This window comes from Nothobranchius furzeri, chromosome 12 (assembly GCF_043380555.1).
Source record: "Nothobranchius furzeri strain GRZ-AD chromosome 12, NfurGRZ-RIMD1, whole genome shotgun sequence".
In the NCBI taxonomy this organism is placed as follows: Eukaryota; Metazoa; Chordata; class Actinopteri; order Cyprinodontiformes; family Nothobranchiidae; genus Nothobranchius; species Nothobranchius furzeri.
In genome coordinates, this window is record NC_091752.1 from 1,932,430 (window position 1) to 1,956,401 (window position 23,972).

Here is a 23,972-nt window from a genome sequence, read left to right on the forward strand (position 1 = left end):
TAACGACACTGAGCTAAAATGACGTTTCACCGCCCGTGCTGGAGAGTTTTTGATCAATTGGAAGTCTCGTTCTTCGTTAATGTGAGCTGTTAACTAATCAAATCTCTTGGTCCTCTGAGGGCCGCTGATGCTGTGGAACGCCGTCAGTTCTCTACAGGAGATGGTGTTTGTTTAAACCTTTGACCTTAAGGACAACATGAATTCCTTTAAGGAATGCTTGGCCCTTAATTCTGGTTTCACTGAAGGTATTTCTGTCCCGTAAGAGGACATTTGATCAAGTATTTCTATCGGATGCAACACTGAAGCATTCCTAAAATGCCCTGACCTGACGCCATCAATAAACAAATCAGCAGCTGACGTTACAAAATGGAGAACTACGCAAGACGAGGAACATGTGAACACATTGAATCATAGAGGAAACCATGTTCCAGTACCACAGACTGGCAGTGTTTGCATTTCACTTTATTTTGTTTTGAAATGTCTTGGTGTTTTCTGAAGCGGACAATTCTTTTATGACCCAACGTTGTAAACCTCCCAGGCAAACTGGTTCTGCAACAAAGAGAATGACAGACGTTATTATTCTTAACAGGCACATGGTGGATAGTTTAGTCACCACGACAGGGCAGGCACTAGTGTGGGAAGCCGCCTCTTAAAGCCTTGACGCAACAGTCGCGTCTCAGAGGAACGCAAAAGGAAAAGAGAGCACTGTGGGAAAGTTCGGTGCCCTTGGAGGAGTCCGATAAGGCGATACGCACCTGCATGTTTGTGTTCTGCAAATTCTGTAACAACTGCAGTGCTGATACACCAGACGCCTGCAGAAAACGCAGCTTTCCGAAGGGCACGCTGGGCGTGGCGAACTTTATCTCTGCCAGTTCAGTTTGTGTGGGTTCGGTGCAGTCGTACGGGTTTGGGCAGAAGCTGCTTTCAAACTGCTTTAACGCTTGAACCGTTCAGACTCTCCTCCCCCTCTTCTTCCTTTAGTCAAGTGATGAGATCCACAGTTGGATCACAAGAGTGTAACCTGATCTTGCTCTATGCAAATCATCCGAAAGCTCTTTCTCTCACCAAAGAGGGATAGAGTTCACCTACACCGCACAATGGGAGGGAGGAGTCAGACAGCCTTGAAGAGGAAACGGTCTCAAACCAACTGACACGTCTAGGTACACCCAGGTTTGCCCTGAAGGACAAACATGCCCCCCCACCACCCCCACCACACACACACACACACACACACTTCTCTTTTCACATCTGCTTTGTTCATCAAGAAGCGTCTTTGCAGAGCGGGAGTCATTCTTCCTTCCCGGGGGTGTGTGAAGCGCTCTGTGCAGCTCGTGATGAAATCACCCCACTCAGAAGTGCCTTTGCCTTACAAGAAGACGAGCAAAGTTCAAATCCTGCGTAACTTGAAAGAGGCCTCGCCGTTCTCACATGATCCTCGCAGAGTTATCGATTTACAGCGTGGAGAGGGAGGAGACGGAGCGTCTCTTTCTGGGTAAACGCGCTGCTCTGTTGCTGCCTGAACTAGTTAACGCAGGTATTCACCACATCACCTTTCAGCTCATTAACCTGCACCGACACGAAACCCGTCACTCGGCACCGGGGCGAAGCTCCCTCTCCCTGCAACAAAACAATTCATTCGGAGAGCGGCGCTTCCATTATGAAACCACTCTGTCACAAGACCAGCGCCTCACAGGAATGCTGTTGTGACACATGCGTGCTGTTGACACAAGGGTTAAACATTCAACCACACACACACACACACACACACACACACACACACACACACACAGACACACACACACACACACACACACACACACACACACACACACACACACACACACACACACACACAAGCTGCCAAAAGGGCGGGAACTGCTGCCACACCGGTTTCTGTTTGTCTTTCCACTTCGGCTGACTCCGCCTCCTAACAATCGTCAGGATAATCAAGGAAAAAGGTCTCCTGTAGCTGCAGCCAGGTGCCATGGGGTGCGATGATTCACACAGCACTGCCCAGCAGACTACCTCGCATGCTTGGAGAGATTAGCAGAGGTCAGCGGGTGCTTGTGTTGGATATCATGTGGTGCGGATCTCTGGCTTGGTGCAGAGGGTTCAGCGGGAGTTCAGGACAGATTCATTATTCACGCTTTTCTGTGTCCTAAATGAAAGCACAGCGGAGCCCGGTGCTGTCTCTGAAAAACATCAGAATTTTAATTTCCATTCATGTTCTGAATGAAAAGTAAATTTAAAGTTTAGTTTAGTTTGTTTCAGGGATTCTTCGACGTAATGAGTTTTGTCACGGCTTCCAGAATCCCTGCTCAACAATTCCAGGAAAGCTGATCCACCTGGAAATCTCACCACTTCCTGAATCTAATTCCAGGCCCGTCTGACTAGCAGCTTTCATTGAGGGGTGTAAACACCGAACGTCAGACATGTCTGCCAGAGCCGGCGTTGAAATAAGCATCAGTCCTCACGTAATGCCCGCAGTGAACTCAAAACGGCCCAGCAAAGCCCTGAATCCGTCCTCTCGCCCGTCTAGCAGATTTATAGTTTGGCGTGAGCTCCAAGAAGGAGCCGGCAACCGTGTGAGTCTTCACCCAGACCGTGCGACAAATGTTACCGGCGGGTTTTCGAGAACCTACGATTGCATTCTAGATCTGCAAAGGCTCGACACCACCGAGGGAGAATCCAGAACAAAACCTCCTCTCATCTCGCAATGTGCTGTGTTGGCGGACCGTGACCTCATCCAAAGTTTACACGCAACCGCCTCATGCCGCTTTGTTATCTTCAAACCAGCACATTCCAGCCTTCAGCAGCAACACACACACAAAAGTGTCAGCCTGCAGATCCTGCTGCGCTGTGAGAAACACGAGCAAAACAAAGGGCCAGGTCACCGAGTGAGCAAGAGGACGTTTCATGAATTCAGAGCTCGCGGGGCAGAGCCTCGAACTCTCAGAAGTAGAAGGGTTGACATGTGTAGGTCAGCGGAGAACCCATCTGAGCTTACTCAGCAGCCCGCACCAACAGCACAGCTTGCTTTACGTCTTTTTTTAAACGGACCACAGGGTAGTAAATAGCTGCGAGAAGGATCGCGAGCCTCCTCAGCTGATTGGCTCGATGCTGGCCTGACATAAACAGGAAGCCGGCCATGCAAGTCGGAGAGGGGCGCAGGCGAAGGAGAAACAAGCTGCAGAACGTGGCGGTGGCGGCAAAACAAAGACAGAAATGTGTGAAGGCTTGTGGGATTTAGAAAAAAAGAGTCTTTGTGTTTGTAGTGTGCCATGTGACTCGTGGAGGAATGCAGGCTGATCCAGGTCTCTGCGCCGTCAGCAGGCGGTGTGCAGTAATAATGCTGATGGTGTGTGAAGTGATAGTGAAGCAAGAAGATGCAATAAAAGAAAAAGAAGGAAAACGACACCGCGGAGGCCTCAGAAGGAACGTTCTCCGACTCCGGACATGCTGTGGCTGCACATTTTGAAACCGAGCTGTGCAAAAGTGGTTTGAACTCATTCCTGTTTTTATTTTCGTTGAGTTTCACAACAGAGGGATTACATAACCAGAAGCATAACAGCTACTAAAATGACTTCACTTCCTCGTTTCTTCACCCGTTCGGGGTCGGCGCCACGGGTCCTCTTTTGAACACGTGCTTATTTAGTGATCTGAAACCAGATCAGAAGCGTGGCTATCAGGTAGTTTATCTTTGAATAACCAGCGTTGTTATCTCTGCTGTTGCGGCGCCTCTGCTTGAAGCGCTGTGACAGAGCAAAGGCCACTTGGTGGAAATAATAAGTGACATATCAGCCCTGTTACCCAAAGAGCTGTTAGAGAAACAGCCCTCCTCCCTTCCTCTCCTGTCAGCCCACGGTTCCTGTCGCCTGGATGTGAAGGTCAGATTTTTAAAGAAGCACAAGTGCCCCCTCTGACTGACTGGTTCAAACAGGCCCTGGGAGGAATGGTGGTGGTGGTGGTGGGGCGTGGCCCTCTGAGCATGCTCAGTGAGCAGGAATGCTGTGTGATGGAAACACGCACAGTGGGCTCCCCCCATCTGCTGATGCAGAGTGCACTCCTCGCCCCCAGGCCCTTTTCCATCCAGTCTAGTGAGCAGCCAGATCAATTTACTGCAGAATGAACACAAAGTCAGTGGCTGACGCACGCACGCACGCACATAATCACACATTCTTTGTGTTTGTCAATGGCTCGGCTCTGCACTGCAGCAGGCTGCTGCGTAGACAAGCACACGGAGGATTTTACTCATGCATGCAAAAAAGGAAAACTGGAGAGAGAGAGAGAGAGAAGTGGAGACTGAAACACAGCCGATCTATTATCCAGGAAAACGCTTCATCTTTGATCCTTGCTGCGTGCACCTTACTGGGACTGGGCTTCAGAATAGAATTATGCTGACTCATCGGATACACACAAGCACGCATACACGTACACAACCAAACTTGCCTCCAGATTCAAGACTAAACTGGTTTTTTGGGGTCGTTCTGAAGCTTCCTGAATTTCCTGGAGAAATAGCTAATGCTGTTCACGACTGATGAGCTAACAGCTAGTCTGGGTGTAGCTAACCTGGATTTCCCTCTGGTTGTGTTAGCAGCGCCTGTTAACTCCCTTCCTTAGATGCAAAAGTGTTCCATGCAGCTGGTCCCACGAGGTCACGAAATCACCTGAGAGCTACAAGATCACGCGTGATTTCAGCATTTCACACAATAACAGGAAAGGAGAGACGGCAGCATGCATTCAAAAGGTTTGTGGTTTGTTTTCTGCTCTGTTTACCTCACGGAGGTTTCACAGGTAATGACATGCTTTTTTTTACTAGTTAAGCAACTGGAAATCTGCATGTGACTTTTATTTTGAAAGTTTCTGGATGTTTTACACACAGCTTTTGTGTTTGACTTCCTGTTTTGCTCAATCTGAGCTGCGGAGCTTGACACGTTCTGGAAGAGTAGCACCTAAAAAATAATCTTCAAGTGTAAATTTAGAGCAGTACTACGCTTCCGGGAGGTGTCCAAAAAGTGGCGCGCTCTGGCCGTTGGAAACGCACCTGACCACTGTCACGACTATAATGGCCAATTGCTGCGTATCACACTTCACGAACGCTTACGTGTCTGGTGGACTAAAGTCGTAAAACAGCAACACTTTGTTCTGATTGCATGATCCTTTCTGCAGAAATCTTCAGAAAACGCTGCTGGGCTTGACCTCTGGAATCACCGAAGCGTCTGCCGTATTAGCACACCATGTCTTAAAACTGAGGCCATTCAGGAAGCATTTTACAAATAAAAACATTAATTGTTTATGAGTTGTACTGAGAAAAACACACCAACCATAGCTTGGCAAAAAAAAAAAAAAAAAAGCCAGAAGATTAAGGATAATTTTTAAAGCTATCATCATCTTAGTGAAGTGGAAGCGTGTGCGTGTTAAATAATTCAAGACCCCAGTCTGCTGACTATGCACCCCAGGGTGCCACTCTTAACTACTCTGACAAAATGGTGTGGCCTGAAATGTGATGCTAAGGCGGACTGTCGGGCCGACTCCTGTATTTGGTGAGAAAGCGTTCATTTCCAGGACTGAATACAAGTCGACGAGCAGCTCGATCGTACCTCGTACAGATCACGAGTAAATGGATTGCTGTGAGGTCTAATCAGGGATTTTATTTGCGGGGTCACGCCTGCGCTTTGTGACATTCTGCTCGAGTAACTGAGCCATGATTTGAAACAAAAACAACAACGTGGGGACGTTGCAGGATGGTCCGAGAGACGAGGACGAGCTGGGTGCGGCTGATAACGACACACTCGAAGGAATCTTCAGGCGTGAAGGACGCGATGGCCATTTCAGCCACGAACCTGCCAAGAGAACCATTTCTTTCCAAATTCCTCTCTTAAGCCTCGACTTCTTTTTGTCTTCTGAGTGAGCCGTCCTTCTCAGCAGTGCCTTTTGTTCTCCTCCCCTATTCGACCTTCCAACCTCCAGCCATTACAGCCCTCTCCAGTCCGAGGACAGCGGCCCTTCGCCGTCTCTTGCCTCCCACTTGAAGGCTTTCTAAATCAGGAACTTCTGACTCGCCACCTCTCTGCAGCTCTCGGTGACCTCAGCCTGCCCTCTCGCATTTCAATATTAGACACAATAATCACTCTTTGATTGCTGCATGTTCAAACACAACCTGTGATCCTTTGTTTGCACAAGAAAATAATAAAATAAATGCCAGAAACAGACAGCTGCAGTTCAAAGCTCGGAAACATCTGTGTTCTTGTGTTCTGGCGGACATTTGAAGCCAGCAGCAGCTGCTAATAAACACTTCTTTTCTTTCTCTCGCCTTCCCTCCTGGTTTTTTTTACCTCCCCATCCACCCCTCTTTGTCTTCTGCTGCCAAACACGTTTCATTCCTGTGATGTTTCGGGTCTAACTGAGGTCTGCCTGGATACCGCAGTGCCTCGGATTCTCACAGCAACCGGGGGAAGTACAGAATATGCTCCTTGTTTGCCTCCCACAGAAGGCAGACGTCCAATCCAACTTCTTCAATGTCAGGAACGCCATAGATTTACTTGGCGAGCACCCCCCACCCCCCTTTTCCCAGTGTGTGTGTGTGTGTGTGTGTGTGTGTGTGTGTGCGTATTTCAAGCCCTTCATTTCCCAGAAAAGAGCTCAGGATTTATGAGTGCATGAGCTGCCGCGAGCGACATCTCCAGAGAAGGATGAGTGTTTCCTGCAAACAGTAGGAGGGGGGGGGGGGGGGGGCAGTGTGTGTGTGTGTGTGTGTGTGTGGGTGGACAGCTCCCATAGAAACACTATCCAGTAACACTTGAAGCGCGTCATCAAGGGGAGGTGCGCTGTGTGTGAGCGCAGAGGGGGCGTGTTTCTGAGAAGAAGGCCTGCAGACCTGCGACTGACTGTCAACTCTGCTTGTTACTGCCCCTCAGGGACAAAGTCCCGACACCAGCTGCCGCTTCGACCCCGCCACCCCAAACTGTTGCCGACGTCAACCGTATCATCTAGCATCTCGCCAAGTTCCTTCAAACTCTCGTCTCTTTGCAGAAATCCCACACAGGAGGACCGCACGGTCCCACTGAGCAGACAGGTATCTGCTGGGCAGCCGGAGCCCTCCCAGCCCCGTCGTCCCTCTGCCGCTGGGCGTGGACGTGAGGCGTAGCGGTGACCTCACGGTGGGTTGTGTGAGAGCACGAGAAACCCGAGACAAACGAAAACGCTGATGAGCTGAAAGGAGAGCCAGTATCTCTAGAGACGTTCAGATGTCAGAGGACAGATGGCTCATCTGAGGCCATGTGGGTAGTTGGTGGTGAAGGGTCAGTTATGCGGAGGGGTCGGTTGACGGGGCTGAGGTGGAGGGGATCGTTTCCAGCAGAGAGAGAAAGGTTGCAGTGTAAGCTGATAAAGGCAGGAAGCAGAGCTGGAGGCTGCTCCCAGACCAGCTAGTCAGCTGATGCTTGCAGCTGTGTTTGGAACATCAATATGAGCCTTGTTCAACCCCCCCTCCCCCCTCTCCAACGCTAACCGCCCAGCCTCTTTCCTGCTCATTCCGTATCCCCCCCTCCTCCTCTTTCCATCACACCATTTCTTTTTTTCCAGCTCTGATTTATGAAAGTAGGGCATGTGCCCATAACTGCTGCATCAAGGCACATGGCTTAGCCTCCAGAGGCACTAAGGCTGTGTTTACATCAGCCCAGACAACTGCACCACATTGCACAATCACCACAGGCAAGCTGTGTTGTTATATAAAGCACAGGGAGCCATGTTCGCTCTGTTGTTTTTGTTTTTCAGCTCGGACCTTCCTCTGCCCCCTGAAATGCACCGTCTCCAGCGCCTCCTTTGACTTCTGTCTTAGATAAAATGCTATCAGAGTCTGAAGGTGTACGTGTTTGTTTAGGGGGGACAATCAGTCCAAATGAAGCACCACAGGATCAGTTTCCATGACAACTAATCAGACTGCTCAGCCAGCAGAAGATGGAGACCCGTGTTTTTAATGGATGCCAAAAGCAGCGGGCCTGAGGTGTACGCTGGTATGTCTGAGAAAAGGGACGACGAGGGGAAAAAGTCTAATAATACCTCCACATGCTGAAAAAAACCCGCAAACTAGGAGCCATGTTTGTGCACGCAGCTGAGCCGGGGGGGTGGGTTTGCTGTGCGCTGACTCAACAAAGAGCTCCACGCCTCAGCCTCATATGTTTTAAAAACTGGACCATTCCTTTCACCGGAAGGTTCTGCAGGCACCTCGCTGCCGTGCACGCTCCATCGTCTTCATTTGTTTTCTTTTCCCAGAGATTTGAGATGCAACCATAACATTTTCTAACAGCTTTTATTTTCAAATGAAACCAAAAAGCATATTGTTCTGCAGAACTCTGAGATATTCTCTCCCTCTCGTGCCTCCAGTCTTTGTTGCTGGCTGCCGTCTTTGTAGTAGTCCTCGTATCTGCTGTGCTCCCCCTCCTCCTCCCAACGCCCATGCTCATCTCCCTTTCTCTCATAACTCAGCTGTTACTTGGCAACGTGGTCCCAGCTGGACCCAGCATCAGCCACATTGCCACGGCAACAGAACGCACACTTGCAGGCAGACACGGTAAACACATTAGGTTTTTTTTTTTGCTTTTCCAGAAAGCAGAGCAGCATGCACAATAAAGCCCACATGTGTATTCAGCTTGGTGCCAAAAGCGTCCATCAAAGGAGGCGTGCTCAGATTTAACCAAAGCAGGAATGACTGCCAGCATGATCTCATGCACCTGCAACATCCTTACATCTGTGCTCGCCGGGAAAGAAAACAGAAAGAAGAATTTGATGCACTTTGGAGATCAATTAAGCTGGTTTCACCTTCGTTAAGCCGATCTTTCATCACCGTACGTTTCGAACCGAGCATCGACCGCATGGTTCGAGGAGACAAACCTCTTCTCCACGCTCTGGTTAACGTTGCATCTGTTGCCATAGCAACCCAATCCATCATCTGCAGGGGGATCAATTGATTCATTATTGAGTGAGGCGCAGCCCCCTTCTCTGCTTCCCGTTCACGTCTACTTACTCTGCCTTCAAGCATCCATTATTGACACCTACGCCTGCCCACTCGCTGGGCTGCAGAATAGAGAGATGTCAAGCCTTCCTCACAGAAATATAATTCCAATTTTTCATTTTCTGCTGTTTTGTTAGCTGATGTAAAGGCCACCACCTGAAGCAGGGGCACCGAGCAATTTTGCAAGATGGTTTCTTTGTCCCTGGGAAGGTGGAGACACAAAGCAAAGCGCGGGTCTCGATTCAAAAACCTCAAAAAAGAAACGAACGAAGTAGAGCTCTGGGGTTTGTGCATCTTTCTTGTGCCGACAGGATACATTAGCATCAGATGAAGCTTAAAGAATGATGTGGGAAATGTAATGTGACACACATAGCCTGTTCAAAACACTGTTTTCTAGAGCGGGGCATTCATAGCTGCAGGGGAAGACACGCTTTGATTCCAGCCCGTCCTCCGCTGTCTGGCTGCACACCTAAGCAGAGCCTGGGGGCACTGGGACGGATGGGTGGGGAGCTCCAGTTTCTGAAGACAAGAGGAGGAAAAATGCTTGTTGTAGGGAAAATTTACCCTAAATGGATGATGTCAGCTTCAGCACTTTGGCATTTTAATGTCATCTCTGAGGGAATTACATCATTAGTCAGTTTTCCAGGCCCGGCTCGATGCTGGGAAACCTCCTAATGGATGTCAACAAGCTTTCCCTCTGGAAGAAAGTAGCAGTGGGGGTGGGGGGTAGTGGTGGGAGTGCTTCTCGACAAGCAGCGTAACAGATAGGCCTCACTCGGACTGCCATCTGGACTAAAAGCTTATACAACTCTCCTCACCGCGAGATTAACGCAATCGGAATTGGCGTCAGTCCATATAAGACAAAGTGCACTCATCTGCAGCTCCATTTTCCACCGGTGCCTTCCTGTTGACCTTAAACGACTCACCGTGTAAGACCCTCACCATGGAGTCGCTAACTTCATGCATTTATAATTACAGGAGCGCATCAGCTTTGGCAGCTGACGAGTCTCCACAACCGCTTTGAAAAGCTGTCAGAGTTGCGACGGCAGCCACCGCGGAGATCTGATGCTGCATCCGGTGATTAATTCGTTAGCAAGTCCAGGAAGGCAAGGCTGTTTAGAATTGTTCTGGAAGCGTAGCCTGTAAAAACCGTGGAAGCGTAAATTTAGCAGAGAGATGCATCCCTTCTGGGACGCGTCCAAAACGCAACATTTCACAGTCGGTAGATGCGCACACGTCTACTATAACGGCTGATTATTTCTACGTGCCACACCTTGCGGACGTTGCACGATGCTGATGCATCCGGTGGAAAGTCTCGATTGTTCTGCAGATTCTACTCAAGTGATTTTTTAACTTCACGGTTCTGGTAGTAATCAGCTACGCGTGTGGCTGGTTCATCAAAGTTAATTCATTTAACAAGAGAAATTTTTACTTTAAAACTGGACCGGATTGGTTTGTATTTAGTAAGAGTTTAGACTAATTACTGTGTCATCTGCATATTTGCAGTATAGTTTCTTGCTAATGTGAAGTAAATTTAAAACAAGACCTAGAACAGAGCCTTGGGGAATTCCTGGAGGTCAGACAATGTAGGAGGTTTGATTAGACTCACACAAACACACTGACTACGTTTACATGCAGCCAATATCCGGGTTATGATCGGGTTAAGGTCGGTATTCGGGTTTCTGAGTTGATCAGAATAACCCGTTTACAAGCACAAATAGAAAGAGTTACCCCTAACTTGCATAACCCGATTTAAATGCGGACGTTGGGGTAGCGTCAGGACGTGTGGACTACGTCAAGACGCAATATGCCTCATTTGCGGTTCTTCTTGTTCCGGTATCCGTGAAAACAACAACATGTTTCCCAGTTCGGAAGAGATAGCGACCGCGTTTGTTTGTGCTTTAGTTTCCTCGTCACTCCAAAAGTGTGGTGCTGTGCCGCGACTCACCATGTTGCTCCCAACTTGTTGTTTACTTCCGGTGTTCTGGCGCGTACAAGACGTCTCGCTACTCAAAAGACCAAGATTCCTTGCGAACAGAGCATGTGCAGAACACACGCTTTGATGGGGATATCCCGGTATGCGTTTACACGACCAAACATTCGGGTTAGAAAAGCGTTACCCCAGGTGTAGTAACCGGGTTTTTAAAAACCCGGTTGTGAGCATATCCGGGTTTCTGGTGGTGTTTACATGGACCTGCGGAGCCGGGTTATTGTGAATATTCGGGTTTTAAAAGGGTTACTGGCTGCATGTAAACACACTGACTGTTTTCAGTTTAATGGATATTTATTTATTCTAATAATGGATTCCTCGTTAAAAGTAAAGTAGATAAAAGACCGTGACGACTAATAAAAAAAGGCCCACTTTCATTTGTAAAGGACTAGAGAGTAAAAAGGTTTGTCTCAAAGGCTTGCATTCAATAAATACCCTTGCTAGCATTAAAAAAATGGATTGAGGGCAAAAACCAAGTTATATTTCCAGATGGGAGCTTGAGTCACACCGTGAGAAAGAACATTTTTGCAGGATGCATCATCCCCTTGTGGACTTTCTTTTCAGAGTCAAAGCCCAATTCACCATTATTATCTCCCTGACTATGAGCCTGTAATCCCCCCCACCCCCCAATTCACCGGGAAAAGCAGATCGGATGTGACAAATCCAAGGCCCCAGATGACACACAAGTCAGGAATTTATGCTGATCGGATGAGGTGGCTCCTTTATGACTTGCAGCTAGTGCTTCATTTTGGTATTTGTGCATGAACTGGTATCAAAGGGTTACCGATCAGCACATCTTTTTAATTTTGATGATAAACAAAATAAAGTGTCGCTTGAATTCACATAAAGTCACATTTCTGCACACATCCTCTCACAGATGAACAGAAATGAATTAGTTTTGAACGGCACAAAAAAGGAACGCATGAATGTGTAACATTAAACGAGTAAGGCAGATATATGAGCATGCCTCTCCATCAGAAGCACTTTTAGCTTTGCGTGGGGAATTGATGAGACACAGAGCTCAAAGCTAAAGTCTTCAAAGGCCGCGGTTACACAAGATGCAAAGCGTCAAACCCACTTTGTAGATCTGGGGTGAGCACGTGGGTGTGTTAGCAGCCAAGCTGCACGAGGTGAAACGGCGAGAGCTCTGAGCCCAAAGAAAGAATTCAAAAAGTTACGACAAGGTTGCGTAAAGCGTGAAGGAATGTGTGCGTGTTTTTATTTTTGTTTTCTATTCTGGTCTTTCTAGATGGTTGTAGCTGTGTTGCTACATCATGGTTCAAGCTTTGGGCTTCTTTCTATTTTGCTACAAAAAAAAAACAGACGTGGGAGGAAAAAAACAGGAGGGCCAAGGGAACAACGAGAACAGGAAAAAACACAGAGGTGATGGTGTGAGTCAACAGTTTCATCACTCGAGCTGAAGCTCGGGGATGAAAGAGCACAAGATGAACGTTTGCATTGGTGCTCCACGTCGAACGAAAAGTTTTCACCATCAGCATTTGCAACTTTTTGTCTGAATGCAGAAGATTTTCCACTAAAACTGCAAAAGCAGCAGAGAAAGAACAAGAGAAAAAACAGCAAACTGGGACAGCAGAAGCTCAGACGGTTGAACGGGTTGTCCAGTTATCAGAAGGTTGCAGACCAGAGACCAGAAAATGCTGCTGTCGTGTCCTTGGGCAAGACACTCAACCCACCTTGCCTGCTGGTGGTGGTCAGAGGAGCCGGTGGCGCCGGTGCTCGGCAGCCTCGCCTCTGTCAGTGCGCCCCAGGGCAGCCGTGGCTAGATCGTAGCTCATCCCCACCAGCGTGTGAATGTGTGTGTGAATGGGTGGATGACTGATTGTGTTGTAAAGTGCCTTGGGGGGTTGTAGAACCCTAACAAGACACTACACAAATACAGGCCTTTTAACAAACAGCTTTGCTTACCTCTGTGATGACACGCTCAGAGCAAAAGGGCTGATAAGGCAACTGTGTAAACTCATAAAGCTGAGGCGCACAGGTCTTTGTTGTCTTGATTGATTTAACCACCACCAATACTTTGACTCGTCGTGTTTGGGGCTAGATTGAGTTTGTTTAGAGAGACCTCAAACCTGAGACTGACACACAACACTGGTCATAAATAAATGGTGCTCGTAAAAGTCAACATTATGTAAGCCTAAAACAGGCGTGGGGAACCCTGGTCCTCGAGGGTCGGTATCCTGCACATCTTTACTCCAACGCTTCTGATTCAGTGGTTGATTCACCTGTTCGGCAGCCCATCAGGCTCTACAGAAGCCTGTTAATCACCTGCTGATTTTAATCAGGTGTGTTGAAGCAGGGTTGAAACTAAAATATGCTGGATAGAGGCCCTTACTGGACCAGGGTTCCCTACCCCTGGCGTAAAAAAAACCAACCTAAAATGTGTATTTAATTAAACCTATGGCCCTTTTACACCAGCAGCACCTACTCAGTGCGGCTCAACTTGGTTTGGCGCAGTTTCAAGGGGTTTTCACTAGAAATGAGTCTATTGGGTATGAGCTTCGCATTGGTTCCAAGCATACCGAGCCAGACCAAAAACGCAATACCAGAGACTGTTGGTCAATGACTGGCTAGGGGTGGAGTCACTTAGCCTGGCAAGCCAGACTAAATAAATGTATTATTTAGTCTGGCAACGCTCCATTGACGGCTCTCGGTTGTGGGGCGGGTTCTACCGTTGTCTTTCAAATGACCTCCGCATTCCACTGGACAATGAATGTGACATACTCTTGTTTCACTCTGTTGCATCATCCCACCCACCAGGCATATAGAGTGCCCTGATTGGCCCACAAAGCGGATAAAGCTCTGTGATTTGTTCACTAAGCAGATAGAGCACTATGATTGGCCCACCATTATGGACCAATCACAGCTCTTTATGTGTTTGAAACCCCTCTAGACAGCTGTGATTGGCCAGCCAGAATGCTGTTGGGGCTGCAGAGGTTCCAGTGGAGCGTTCCTAGACCAAACTTTGCAAAGCACAAATTTGGTCTAGTTCACTAGGCTAGGAGTCACTAGTTACTCCAGGGTTTTCTGTCTCACGGCTCGCAGCCTTTGGCGGGTCATTGCTGACATAAAGCAAGCCGAGAAACCAAAACCAACCGTAGCTTTAGCAAAAAGATTTTTCTCCGCAGGTTAGTCTAGCCACACTCCATTGTTGTCTCAGCAGGTCTACCATTGGCCTGATCGGTTTTGTCTTGCCAGTCACAGAACTCTACGTTTGTTGGGTGGGCTTGGCACCAGAGCGTGGCGGAGAAAAATGACAAAGATGGTGTCTGCTCAGGAGCAGTGCTCTCTGAAATGGCTTTGGCATCAACTATGGACGATTTAGACTTTGTTTTCTATTTAGACATGAGCTGACAGAGGTACTTAAGTCATTTCATTTGAAAAAGGATGTATTTGCTTCTGCTCCTTCATTGATGGTGTTCACGGCAGACTGCCCCGTTGACTGATTGCCGTAGCACTGAATACATCACGTTGTTTGTTGCTCTGATTGGCTCTAGAGTCGGTCAGTTGTGTTTAGAGACAAGTTTGCAAGACAACCGTAGACCTGCCCCATGACTGGGTCATTTCAATGGGTCGTGGCCAGACTACTTATATATAGGATGGGTTGCCAGGCTAACAAATTGCCACAGACATCACTACCTTTTGTCCCTTTTTGTGTTGTGTTTTTGTGTCGTGTACAGATCACCTTGAGCTACTTTTCGAACGCTGAGGGCTGTCCGGCTGTGATTAGCCCACCCATTACTCTCTTAACTGTAATGGAAAACCACCAGAACTGTGTTGTCAAGTCAAGTTGCTGAGTAACCGCTAGTGAGATATTTAGAGCTTCATTTAGTCTAGCATCTGTTAAGCCTTTACGGTAGCTGGACATATGCTGTCGTAAGGACGGGAGTGAATCTGAAGACTGGATCGTCTTAATTACTCACTTCTGAACTCTGCCAACATCGACCAGGTATAGCAGGTCCTTTGAAGGATGCAGCATTTGGACACAGCCTAGGTTAATTAAGCTACTAAGCTAACTACTTTAATGAAATGTTAATGTAGCTACTCAGCTAACCTAGTTTCTCAGCTTAGCAAACAAACAAACTCATTCAATTTGATCAAATTAGCAAATTTAGCTTGCTAGCTATGTTGCTCCACATTTGTGAAGAAATTTAAACGTTTTGTGCAACAATGTTGAGATGAGCGTTTCTATAATCGATAACATGCCAGAAATACAACTTTAAATGTTTGGTTTGCAAATTAAAAACAAACAAAAAATATTTCCATTAAAATAAATCAAGAAATAGTTCTTAAAATCTTGTTATTTGACACAATCTAATTACATTTTAAGCTAGTTGCAACTAACTGTTTTGTCACTTTACACGACGTACATAAACTCACACTCACACAGACGTTTTCACTTAACTGTAACAACATTTGATCATGCAGATAACATTTCCCATATTAAAGGTGTGGAACACTTGTTTAATGAATACAGTTGCAGTGGTCTCTAGTTGGAATGAATGCCTTGTAAGTCGTACTCTGAGGGCAAAAAAACACTGGTGCACCATCTCCACGATGTAGAAGATTGCTTCAGAAGGCAAAGGGTGTTTCTCACTCAATGTCAAGGCGCCTGGCCTTGCGAGGCGATGTCTTGCGAGGCCAGGTGCCTTACTTACGAGGACACTGTCCTTCCTTGGTCAAAGAAAATGGTTAAATGGAACAAACTTGCACCACGTGACCACATCTTCCACGGCGGTCGTGTAACGTGACACGGGAGATAACGTTATATTTTATACGTATAAGTTTCAATATAAATATATAATGAGCCTTTTACTTTTTAAATTGTGTATATATTTGTTAAATTAAATATATAAGCGAGTTACTACCCGCTAGCCACCGAAGCTGCAACTAATAAGCAACTAACCAACCATAGATAACTTCTTTGGATCTAAAAAAAAAAACATTTTAAATTAGCTGACTTACTTTTAAACTTGAAATTTGTCCCCGAAGTAGCTGCCGGCTTCTGATCCGCTGTTCTTTTGAAAATACAGCGTGTATTCTGGGATTTTTTTTTTTTTATTACCAAGGCTAGGCTACAAGACACCTCCCATGTATCCTTGCTTAGTTAGCTAAACGGCTAACAAACAGAGAACACACGCCTCAGTAGTACATGAACATTGGAACACGCCTTGGCGGTTCCTGATATCTCCTAGGTGGTGGGGGGGGGGGGGGGCATCAAGGCGAGGTTCCTTGGCATTGAGAAACAGCTAGGATTTGGAGTCTTATTTCCTGATATTTGGACATCTCACCTCTAACTGGCTAACGGCAACACAACTTGACCACCGCCTCTGTTTGCTTTGCAACATGAATGTTTTGCCTCCACAAATAAAACAAGCCTGGAGGAGTTCTGCCATGTGGTGCAGTTGCTAATGCTAATGATTAGCTTCTACTAGCAGAGACATTTTCTGCTGTTTCCTGGACGCTCAACCAACAACAGCCTTCACCGTCGTGAGTCAAGAGGTGAGTCCATGAATGTTACGTGACAGTGTCTGTCAGGATTTTCTAATCCTAGAGTTTCACCGTCTATTTTCAATCAGAAGCTAATGCAGGACATAAGTGTAGGAGACTATTTTCATGTTTTCCTGCATGAAAAACTCAAGAGTGGCTGATTATAATCAGAAATAATCATAAAAAAAAGGTTTTTCAGTGAACTACACCTTTAAAATGCAGCTCATCATAAATCTGGGAAACAGTATTCTAGTTAGGACTGGTTTCCAGTTTCCAACCTTCCAATCTCTTCCAATCCAGGCTTCTTGTGAAAAAACAACGTTAGGAACACATTTTTTGTGAATATTATATCACTAATTACAGCGCAACAGCCAGCTAGTGTGCTGCTAAAACTGAAGGAGCATGAAGGAAATGGAGGATTGCCACATTCTTGAGGAGGCCCCACATTCCCCTGAGCACCACAACAGCATTTGTAGCTTGTACAAATCCTCCTCCACCACCACCCACCCCCTCCTGGCACCTCCAGCCCCCAGTTTCCTGTGCAACAGCATGGCCGCTCCACCCCTCCCATCATGCTTCATCTCCTTCTACCCGTCGCTCCAAATACATTATTTACACTCAACCCCTCCCCTTAGCTCAGCGCCAAAGAACCAGGGCAGAGGGAAATAACACCACTGTATGACCCCCCCCCCCACACACACACACACACATGAGCTGACTCCCCCCCAGACACACACACCTCCTCCACTTCCACCCCACCTGCTTCGCTCTTTTTCTCACTCTGCAGGATGAAAACTGTGCAGGGTTGGGCTGCGACAATGGGAAACTCTGTGAGGCCCCATCCCTCCCATTAATCCCCTCTGACGCACCTCCTGGGGGCAAGGATTTGCTACAAGTCAATGCAGGAAACCTACAGTATGCAAAACAAGCCTGTCTGACTCCCTCGTGATGTTCAAAGCCCCTGCACTGCACTGGTGGTGAGACGGGAAGGCAGATCAGAGACAGCAGGGAGGAGAAGAAGAAGTATGCACTCAGTCTGCGTGGTTAACCCTTTCTTCACCCCCCTGTTCCGTGTGTGTGTGTCACTCCGCTTCTCTTGTTTCACTCCTCGCATAGATTGCACAGATAACGCTGACAACAGATGACACAATGAGCCCCGCTGACACCACCGCCCTCGTCGTCGCTGCAGATGTGAGACGCTGCCCGACCAAAACATGAAAACAGGACTTCACTCCTCCATGGCGGAGTGTTGAATTTCACTGTAATCATGGTGGACGGGTGGGCGGTGGCGGGTTGACACTGTTAGAGGCAGTCAGGTTGGTTTGGTTGCTAGGGTGGGGGGTTGTCCACGTTCTTCAGCTCACACTCACGGGGAATGTAAACAACAGAGTTCACCACTGAGGGGATTGAGGAAAAAAAACAGCATGGAGGAAGGGCGGCAGCAGGAAGGGGGAGGAATGGAAAAACAGATGACAGCGAGGCATTACCCTACAGAGGAAATGAAATCCACATGGATTTGTTGCCTGCTTTAAGATCATGTGATTGGAAACACTACCCCCCCCCCCCTCCCTTCTTTTCCCTCCATCCTCAGACCCTTTGAGATGGAAAATGGGTCATCTGTGTGAAAGTTAATACTCTGAGCACGTACAGCGCTGCTTTATTTTTAGGACGTGCCTTGGAAATTTTTCTTTCCCTCCACTGGTGAATGACACAGAAAGCAGGTAATTAAAATGCAGCGTTGCTGCCGTGTAGCGGGAAGCAGCCGTCTTTATGAGAGCCTGGACGTGTCTGATATCTCTCCTCAGCCTGTCCTCCCCATGGCAACGTACGGTGGGATGCAGACTCTGGTACCCGCAGTGGCATCCATCACATGGTACGGAAAACTCCTTAAAGGAATTTACATGTGAACCAAGATCTTCGCCAGTTGAGACAAAAATCGGCGCTCTAACTTTGATCTGATGAGATGTCGAAAGACTTGGCAGAAATGACGCGCCGTAACCAGTGGTGTAGTCTACACACTCACAAGAAAAGGTCCTGAATTTCCGTGCGACCACTGAAAAATGCGCAGAAAAGCGTGTCAGCATGGTTTTGTGACTCAACTTTCATTTTTCATTCATAAATTTGCCTCTTGTGTGTTACCCAGCAAAGATTTTCCGACAACTCAAATTGGTCCAAAGTTAAAACAGCAAAGAAGGAATGTGGAGCGAAAACAATCGTAACACAAACATTTTTTGTGTGATTTGCACCATTTTTTGCCTGAATTTTATACGTTATTCATTCGTTCACTTTGAAATCTGTTTGTCTCGTCTTCATGTGAAAGTCCATCATATCTGTAAAGTGAGCCAAGTTCAAACCATTTTGCATTTTCTAAAGGTTGATAAGAAGTGGCGGACATCTTGAATTGGGTCTCCTCCAATGGCAAATGGTTAAAGTTTCCATGTTTGATGAAATTTTAATCCCATATCTTTGAAAGATTTTACAAGTTTTGTTATGGCTAATCTCAGTTTACCCGTCGATCTTTGTTTTCATGCTCACTGATAGTCTCCAGCTCCGGGTAACAATTTAAGCTCCTCTGCTGGAGCTGCACCCCTGGCGGTAAATGGGCGAAAATGAACTAAATTCAATCAGCTGTGGTGGCCATCTTGGATCAGGTGACTCCAAAACCTCATTGGCCGAACATCTGGATTTCTCCTCCTATTCATTAAAATCTAGCAGTTCAGTCACATGACCAAAACCATCACCGCCGGGCTTTTAGCTGCCGGCTCGGACAAAAACGGAGATTCTCGGCCTCCGTGGACACCTCCACCCAAAGATCCGCCAGCGACAAAAATAAAACACCAACCTATTGAGAGGTAACGGTTAAATATAGAGCATGGCTGCAGACATTGCTGCTTCTTACAGCCACACGAAGCTGCCGTAGCAACCACATACAACTGAGTTATTCCTGGCTGCTTTGAGCAGCTGCTCCAACACAGGCAGCCATCCCCACCGGCCAGCACACAGAAGCCCTAATCAAGATCTGACATTCAGCCTCAGACTACGAAACAACACGGCAAAGGTCACAAGTGTTGTGGATAATTTGTTGACAGAATTTCCAGTAATGAGTTGTGGAGCTCAAATTATTATAGTAATTACAATATTCCCAATACAGCACTTGACATGCAATCAGAATGGGCGCAAACAGATTACCGTCACCACCAGTAGGGCTGGATTGCCTCTGGCTGCTTTTCTGAGCCTCGGCTCTGACATCTGTGTGTTTTTTATTAATGCAGGTTATTTTCAGGCTCAGTTAATGAAATAACAGGTTGGAATGTCTATTATGTGCAAAAGAGAGAGAGAAAAAGGAGTAAACTGTTAAAAACAACTCCTCCCGAGCACGCGGGCTCCGTTCTGTAGTTTTAACCGCTGTTGCTGTCAACTGGAAATGTTAAAGCTCTCAGCTTTCTCTGCTCAGTTTAGAGGTCTGGGAGGGTCTGCCTGAAGCAACAGTGCCCCCTACAGGCAGACCAGGAGGCAGAGGGGTGGTTGTTTCCATGCCCTCTTCAGCAGAAGAGCTGACTCATAATCATTCAGACTGAAATAGAGCAAGAATGCAGTCAAAGGAGCAAAAATGTTATTGAAGTTTTGAACAAAAACATCAGATTCTGCTGTGTCATGGCGAAGCGATGTTTTTACGGGTCTGGTTTCCCTCAGCTCCTTCCTGTCTGCAGGAGACGCAGAACAGAACCAGGGTGTTTATTTATGGAAGGAGCCGACCCATTCCTACGCCCAGACAGAGCACAACTCCACCGTGACCTCCAGCAGCTACGCTTCTCCTCTCTCCCTCCACACACAACTCGGGGCCTCCCGACAGGCTTCTCCAGTTTCACTAGAAAGCAGCTCACTAAAGCTCGAGTTCATGGAAAATGGAAACCGTGTCCACCGTTTAGTCTCCACTTGACATTTCTGGGCCACTGTTCATTTTTCATTCCTTAGGTAGAAAAACTATTTTCCTCTCCTCTCGTTTCCTGGCAGCCTCGACCCGGCCGCTCTGGAACAACAGCTGCAGGCCGGAGGGAGGGGGGATAATTACGGCTCTGTTTGTCTTCCAAGAGACACGCTTCCAACCAGACCAACTCCCTTCCCTAGACTCGTTGCTCCACTTTTTACTCCTTATGTTAAGAGCACGGTTGCCTCGCAGCACGAAGGTCGCAGGTTCAAAACTCGCCTTTCTGCGTGGAGTTGCGTGTTCTCCCCATGCATGCGTGGGTTTCCTCCGGGTACTCCGGTTTCCCCCACAGATCACAACACGCCCTATAGGTTAAAAACTAAGTGGCTTTGGATAAAAGCGTCTGCTAAATAAACATAAACAATAAAGCCATTCACCCCAAATGCAACAGGGTCAGTGGACTCACAGATGTAGGCTGGGAGGAGCTCGACGCATCCTTCTGCACATTCATCTGGTTTTTTACCAATTAGTTTCTCAGAAATAAAATCGATCTCATGCTGCAAATAATTTCTGCAAGGTTCCAGACAGAAAACCACAGAAGCTTCAGATTTTTCTGTGTACCACTGCCGCCATCTGCTGGTTCGAGTAGAGCCAAACTCGTGATTTAAGCTTTTATTATGGGACTTTACACCAAAACAGGAAATGAAAATCTCCTAACTGATATGTTGCTGTGTCTGAACAGCTCATGTGTAAAATGGAAATGACTTATTTTTCATTAACAATATTTAAATATATTACACATCAACTCACACCCCAACAAATACAATAGAACCATTGAGGAAAATATATACAATAAAACACTAGAAAGCGCACAGGATAAACAGGAAGTCCTTTAACCCCAGAATGCCACAGGTGGAGTCATAATCGGGCAGATGAGTCGTGACAAGGTCATCAGTACCCAACAGTGCAAAAATAGGAGTCCATCTTGAACTTCTCCACAGTTATTCAACATCATCTTCTGATAAAGTCTGTGAGGAGAGAATTCGCTGCAAAGAAAAAAAAACTACATTGCAATCCCAAATACCAAAATATTATCATCTCTGTCTTAGAGGTGAAATAACCGAGAGCTACGGCCACAAAGCTCCCAGCTTTGGATGTTTCTAAGATTTCTCTCGCATCCTTTCTTGTCCCAGAAGCTACAGAAAGCAACTAGGGGGTTTACTAAGAATGCTCTGCTGCAAAGAAAAATAAATAAAAGACAAACGGACATAGATAAATAGTGATGAATGCAGTTGCAGGTAAAATCCTTACCTGGCTGATTGTGGGCAGTTTGGTGAGCAACATCTGGAAAACCGGAGGAGGCAATGTCTGCTGGAGCACCTGGAGCAGCTGCTGAGGCTGCCCGCACACCGCTATCGCATTGGTCAGGTGATCGACACCGTTCTCAAAATCACCTGGGTCAGGGACAGGAGCAGAAAAAGTAAGAAGACACCACAACTTTATGTCCAAATCTGAATTTAAACCATGCAGGTTAGTAACAGATGACCGTGAAACATTTTAAAAACCAAACTCGTGGCCATTGGAGAATTTTAGAGTGTTAAGGCTGTTGACCTTGCGCCAGAAGCTCCTCTCCCAGCTGAATTTCTTCCAGAAAGAATTTCTGAACAGCTTCTGCATCCTTCATGTCAGGCAGCTTAAAAATAAATGCGAGAAAGCACATTAAACAATTTTCTGCCTTAAAATAGTTTGTTTAAATATCACGTTTGAATAATTTAATATAATTTTCATCCCAATTAAAATATCCACTATACAACCATTTACTGAATCAGCTGATTCACAAATAAACGTAGTCATTATTTTTGCCAAATAATTGTTGAAGGTTGCTCTTTTTAGTGTTACTGATCATTACAGCTAAATTAAAGCACATTAGTTTACGCCGGCTGTTTTTAAAACTTTGATTTGCTAAATAAAATTAAATATTGAAAAAAATTCCACATTTTAATCGCATTTTTCCTACTTTATCCAGATTTGAGTGAATGAAGAAATCCTGGAAACCATTTTCTACCTTATATACACAAAGCTATAAGACAGGTGATACGACTCTCCCTCAATCCTTACCTTTGCAAATCCAGCCTGGTCACCAGTTACGTTTTGTTTTCTTCCTGTGAAGAAGCACACACGTTAGCAGTCGCGCCTGGGGTTAAAGCGGCACGTGGATCCAAGCCTACACGCATCATTTCTATCACGTTGTAAAAGGTAGAGCTTCTAACTTAGTCCAGAGAGTTTCTGAGTTTTTCATATCTGGAAATAAGCAGGATCATCAGTAAAATGCCGCTCTTATCAAAACTTTTCTAACCTTCTGCCCGTGTGAGCTGCATGCTAACGATGCTAACGGTAACTTACGTTGACGTAGCTTTTGTTTGAAGTTTGGGTCACTCCGCCGCTTCCTGTCAAAATAAACGCAGTATGCTACGAAAAGGGCTCCACAAACCCCCGCAAATATCGCACTTGTTCTACCGCTCATCATATTTATTATTAATAACCATGGAACGGTACGACAAGCGGCTAACACGCTGCTAAAAAAACGACCGGAAAGAAGCACGTGACGTGCTTCGTGACGCACCACGTAATACCGACGGAATGAGATCACTTCCTTTAAAATGGGGTTCGTCCATGGTTTATCATAAGTAACAGTTCAAATACCATTTCACTTTATTAATTCGTCACATTTTTTGTACTTAGATTAGAATTTTGCTAGCTGTCGTTTAGCGAACTAGAAAAAAAACTACGACTAAGTGACTGGCGGGAAGCCCAATTTTTATTAGTTTCAATATAAATAATGCTGGATCATTGCCACGTAATTCAACAGAGAGAGCTTTTGGGATTTTACACGAGTTATTGAATAAATACGTTGTTTCACACGTGGCGGGATTTAAGAATTTAGTGAAACTTTTTCCAATACATCAAACACATTTTTTAAAATGGTGTGTGATCATTTTCTGTCGCTGCGTCTTTCAACCTGGCAAGCCAGACTAAATATTCTCATTTATATAACTGAATATAGACCAAACTTTGCAAAGCAAGAATTTGGTCTAGTTCACTAGGCTATATTTTTCTGGGCTATTGTTCCAGTTCTGAAAAGCTACACCTTCCTCAGATGCAGCATTCGAAATCTGACATGCTGTAAAATCTCCTTTTCCTGGAAAAATTGTTTGACTGTTTATTAAATTGAAATTAATATTAATTTAATTAAATTAGTAATAAATTAATTTGAAATTAATGAAAATAAATTGAAATTACAACCTGATTCTCCTCTTCTTTCATTACTTCTGCTGTAGGGCTGTGCAGTGGTTAGAGCTGTTGCCTTGTAGCAAGAAGGTCCTGGGTTCGATTCCCAGCCTGGGATCTTTCTGCATGGAGTTTGCATGTTCTCCCTGTGCATGCGTGGGTTCTCTCCGGTCCTGCTTCCTCCCACAGTCCAAAAGCATGACTGTTAGGTTGATTGGTCTGTCTAAATTGTCCTTAGGTGTGAG

General features: G+C 46.2%; 1 protein-coding gene and 1 non-coding gene across 3 annotated transcripts; both read right to left on the reverse strand.

The window, feature by feature from the left end:
• Positions 1–459: 459 nt before the first annotated feature.
• Positions 460–23,067, reverse strand: tomm20a (translocase of outer mitochondrial membrane 20). 2 transcript variants are annotated; one of them, XM_054749810.2, is made up of 5 exons: positions 22,843–23,067; positions 22,558–22,601; positions 22,051–22,132; positions 21,751–21,893; positions 460–549 (listed from the first exon to the last, which is right to left on the reverse strand). In XM_054749810.2, the coding sequence occupies exons 1-5, from the start codon at positions 22,964–22,966 to the stop codon at positions 511–513; spliced, it is 432 nt and encodes a 143-aa protein (XP_054605785.1). In that variant the 5' UTR covers positions 22,967–23,067; the 3' UTR covers positions 460–510. The 2 variants fall into 2 exon arrangements, with proteins under 2 accessions (XP_054605785.1, XP_015799454.1); XM_015943968.3 differs by lacking the exon at positions 460–549 and adding an exon at positions 21,097–21,485.
• LOC129167004 (small nucleolar RNA SNORA14) lies at positions 21,541–21,672 on the reverse strand. The gene has a single exon (XR_008565876.2). It is a non-coding gene; the product is annotated as a small nucleolar RNA SNORA14 (small nucleolar RNA).
• Positions 23,068–23,972: the final 905 nt, after the last annotated feature.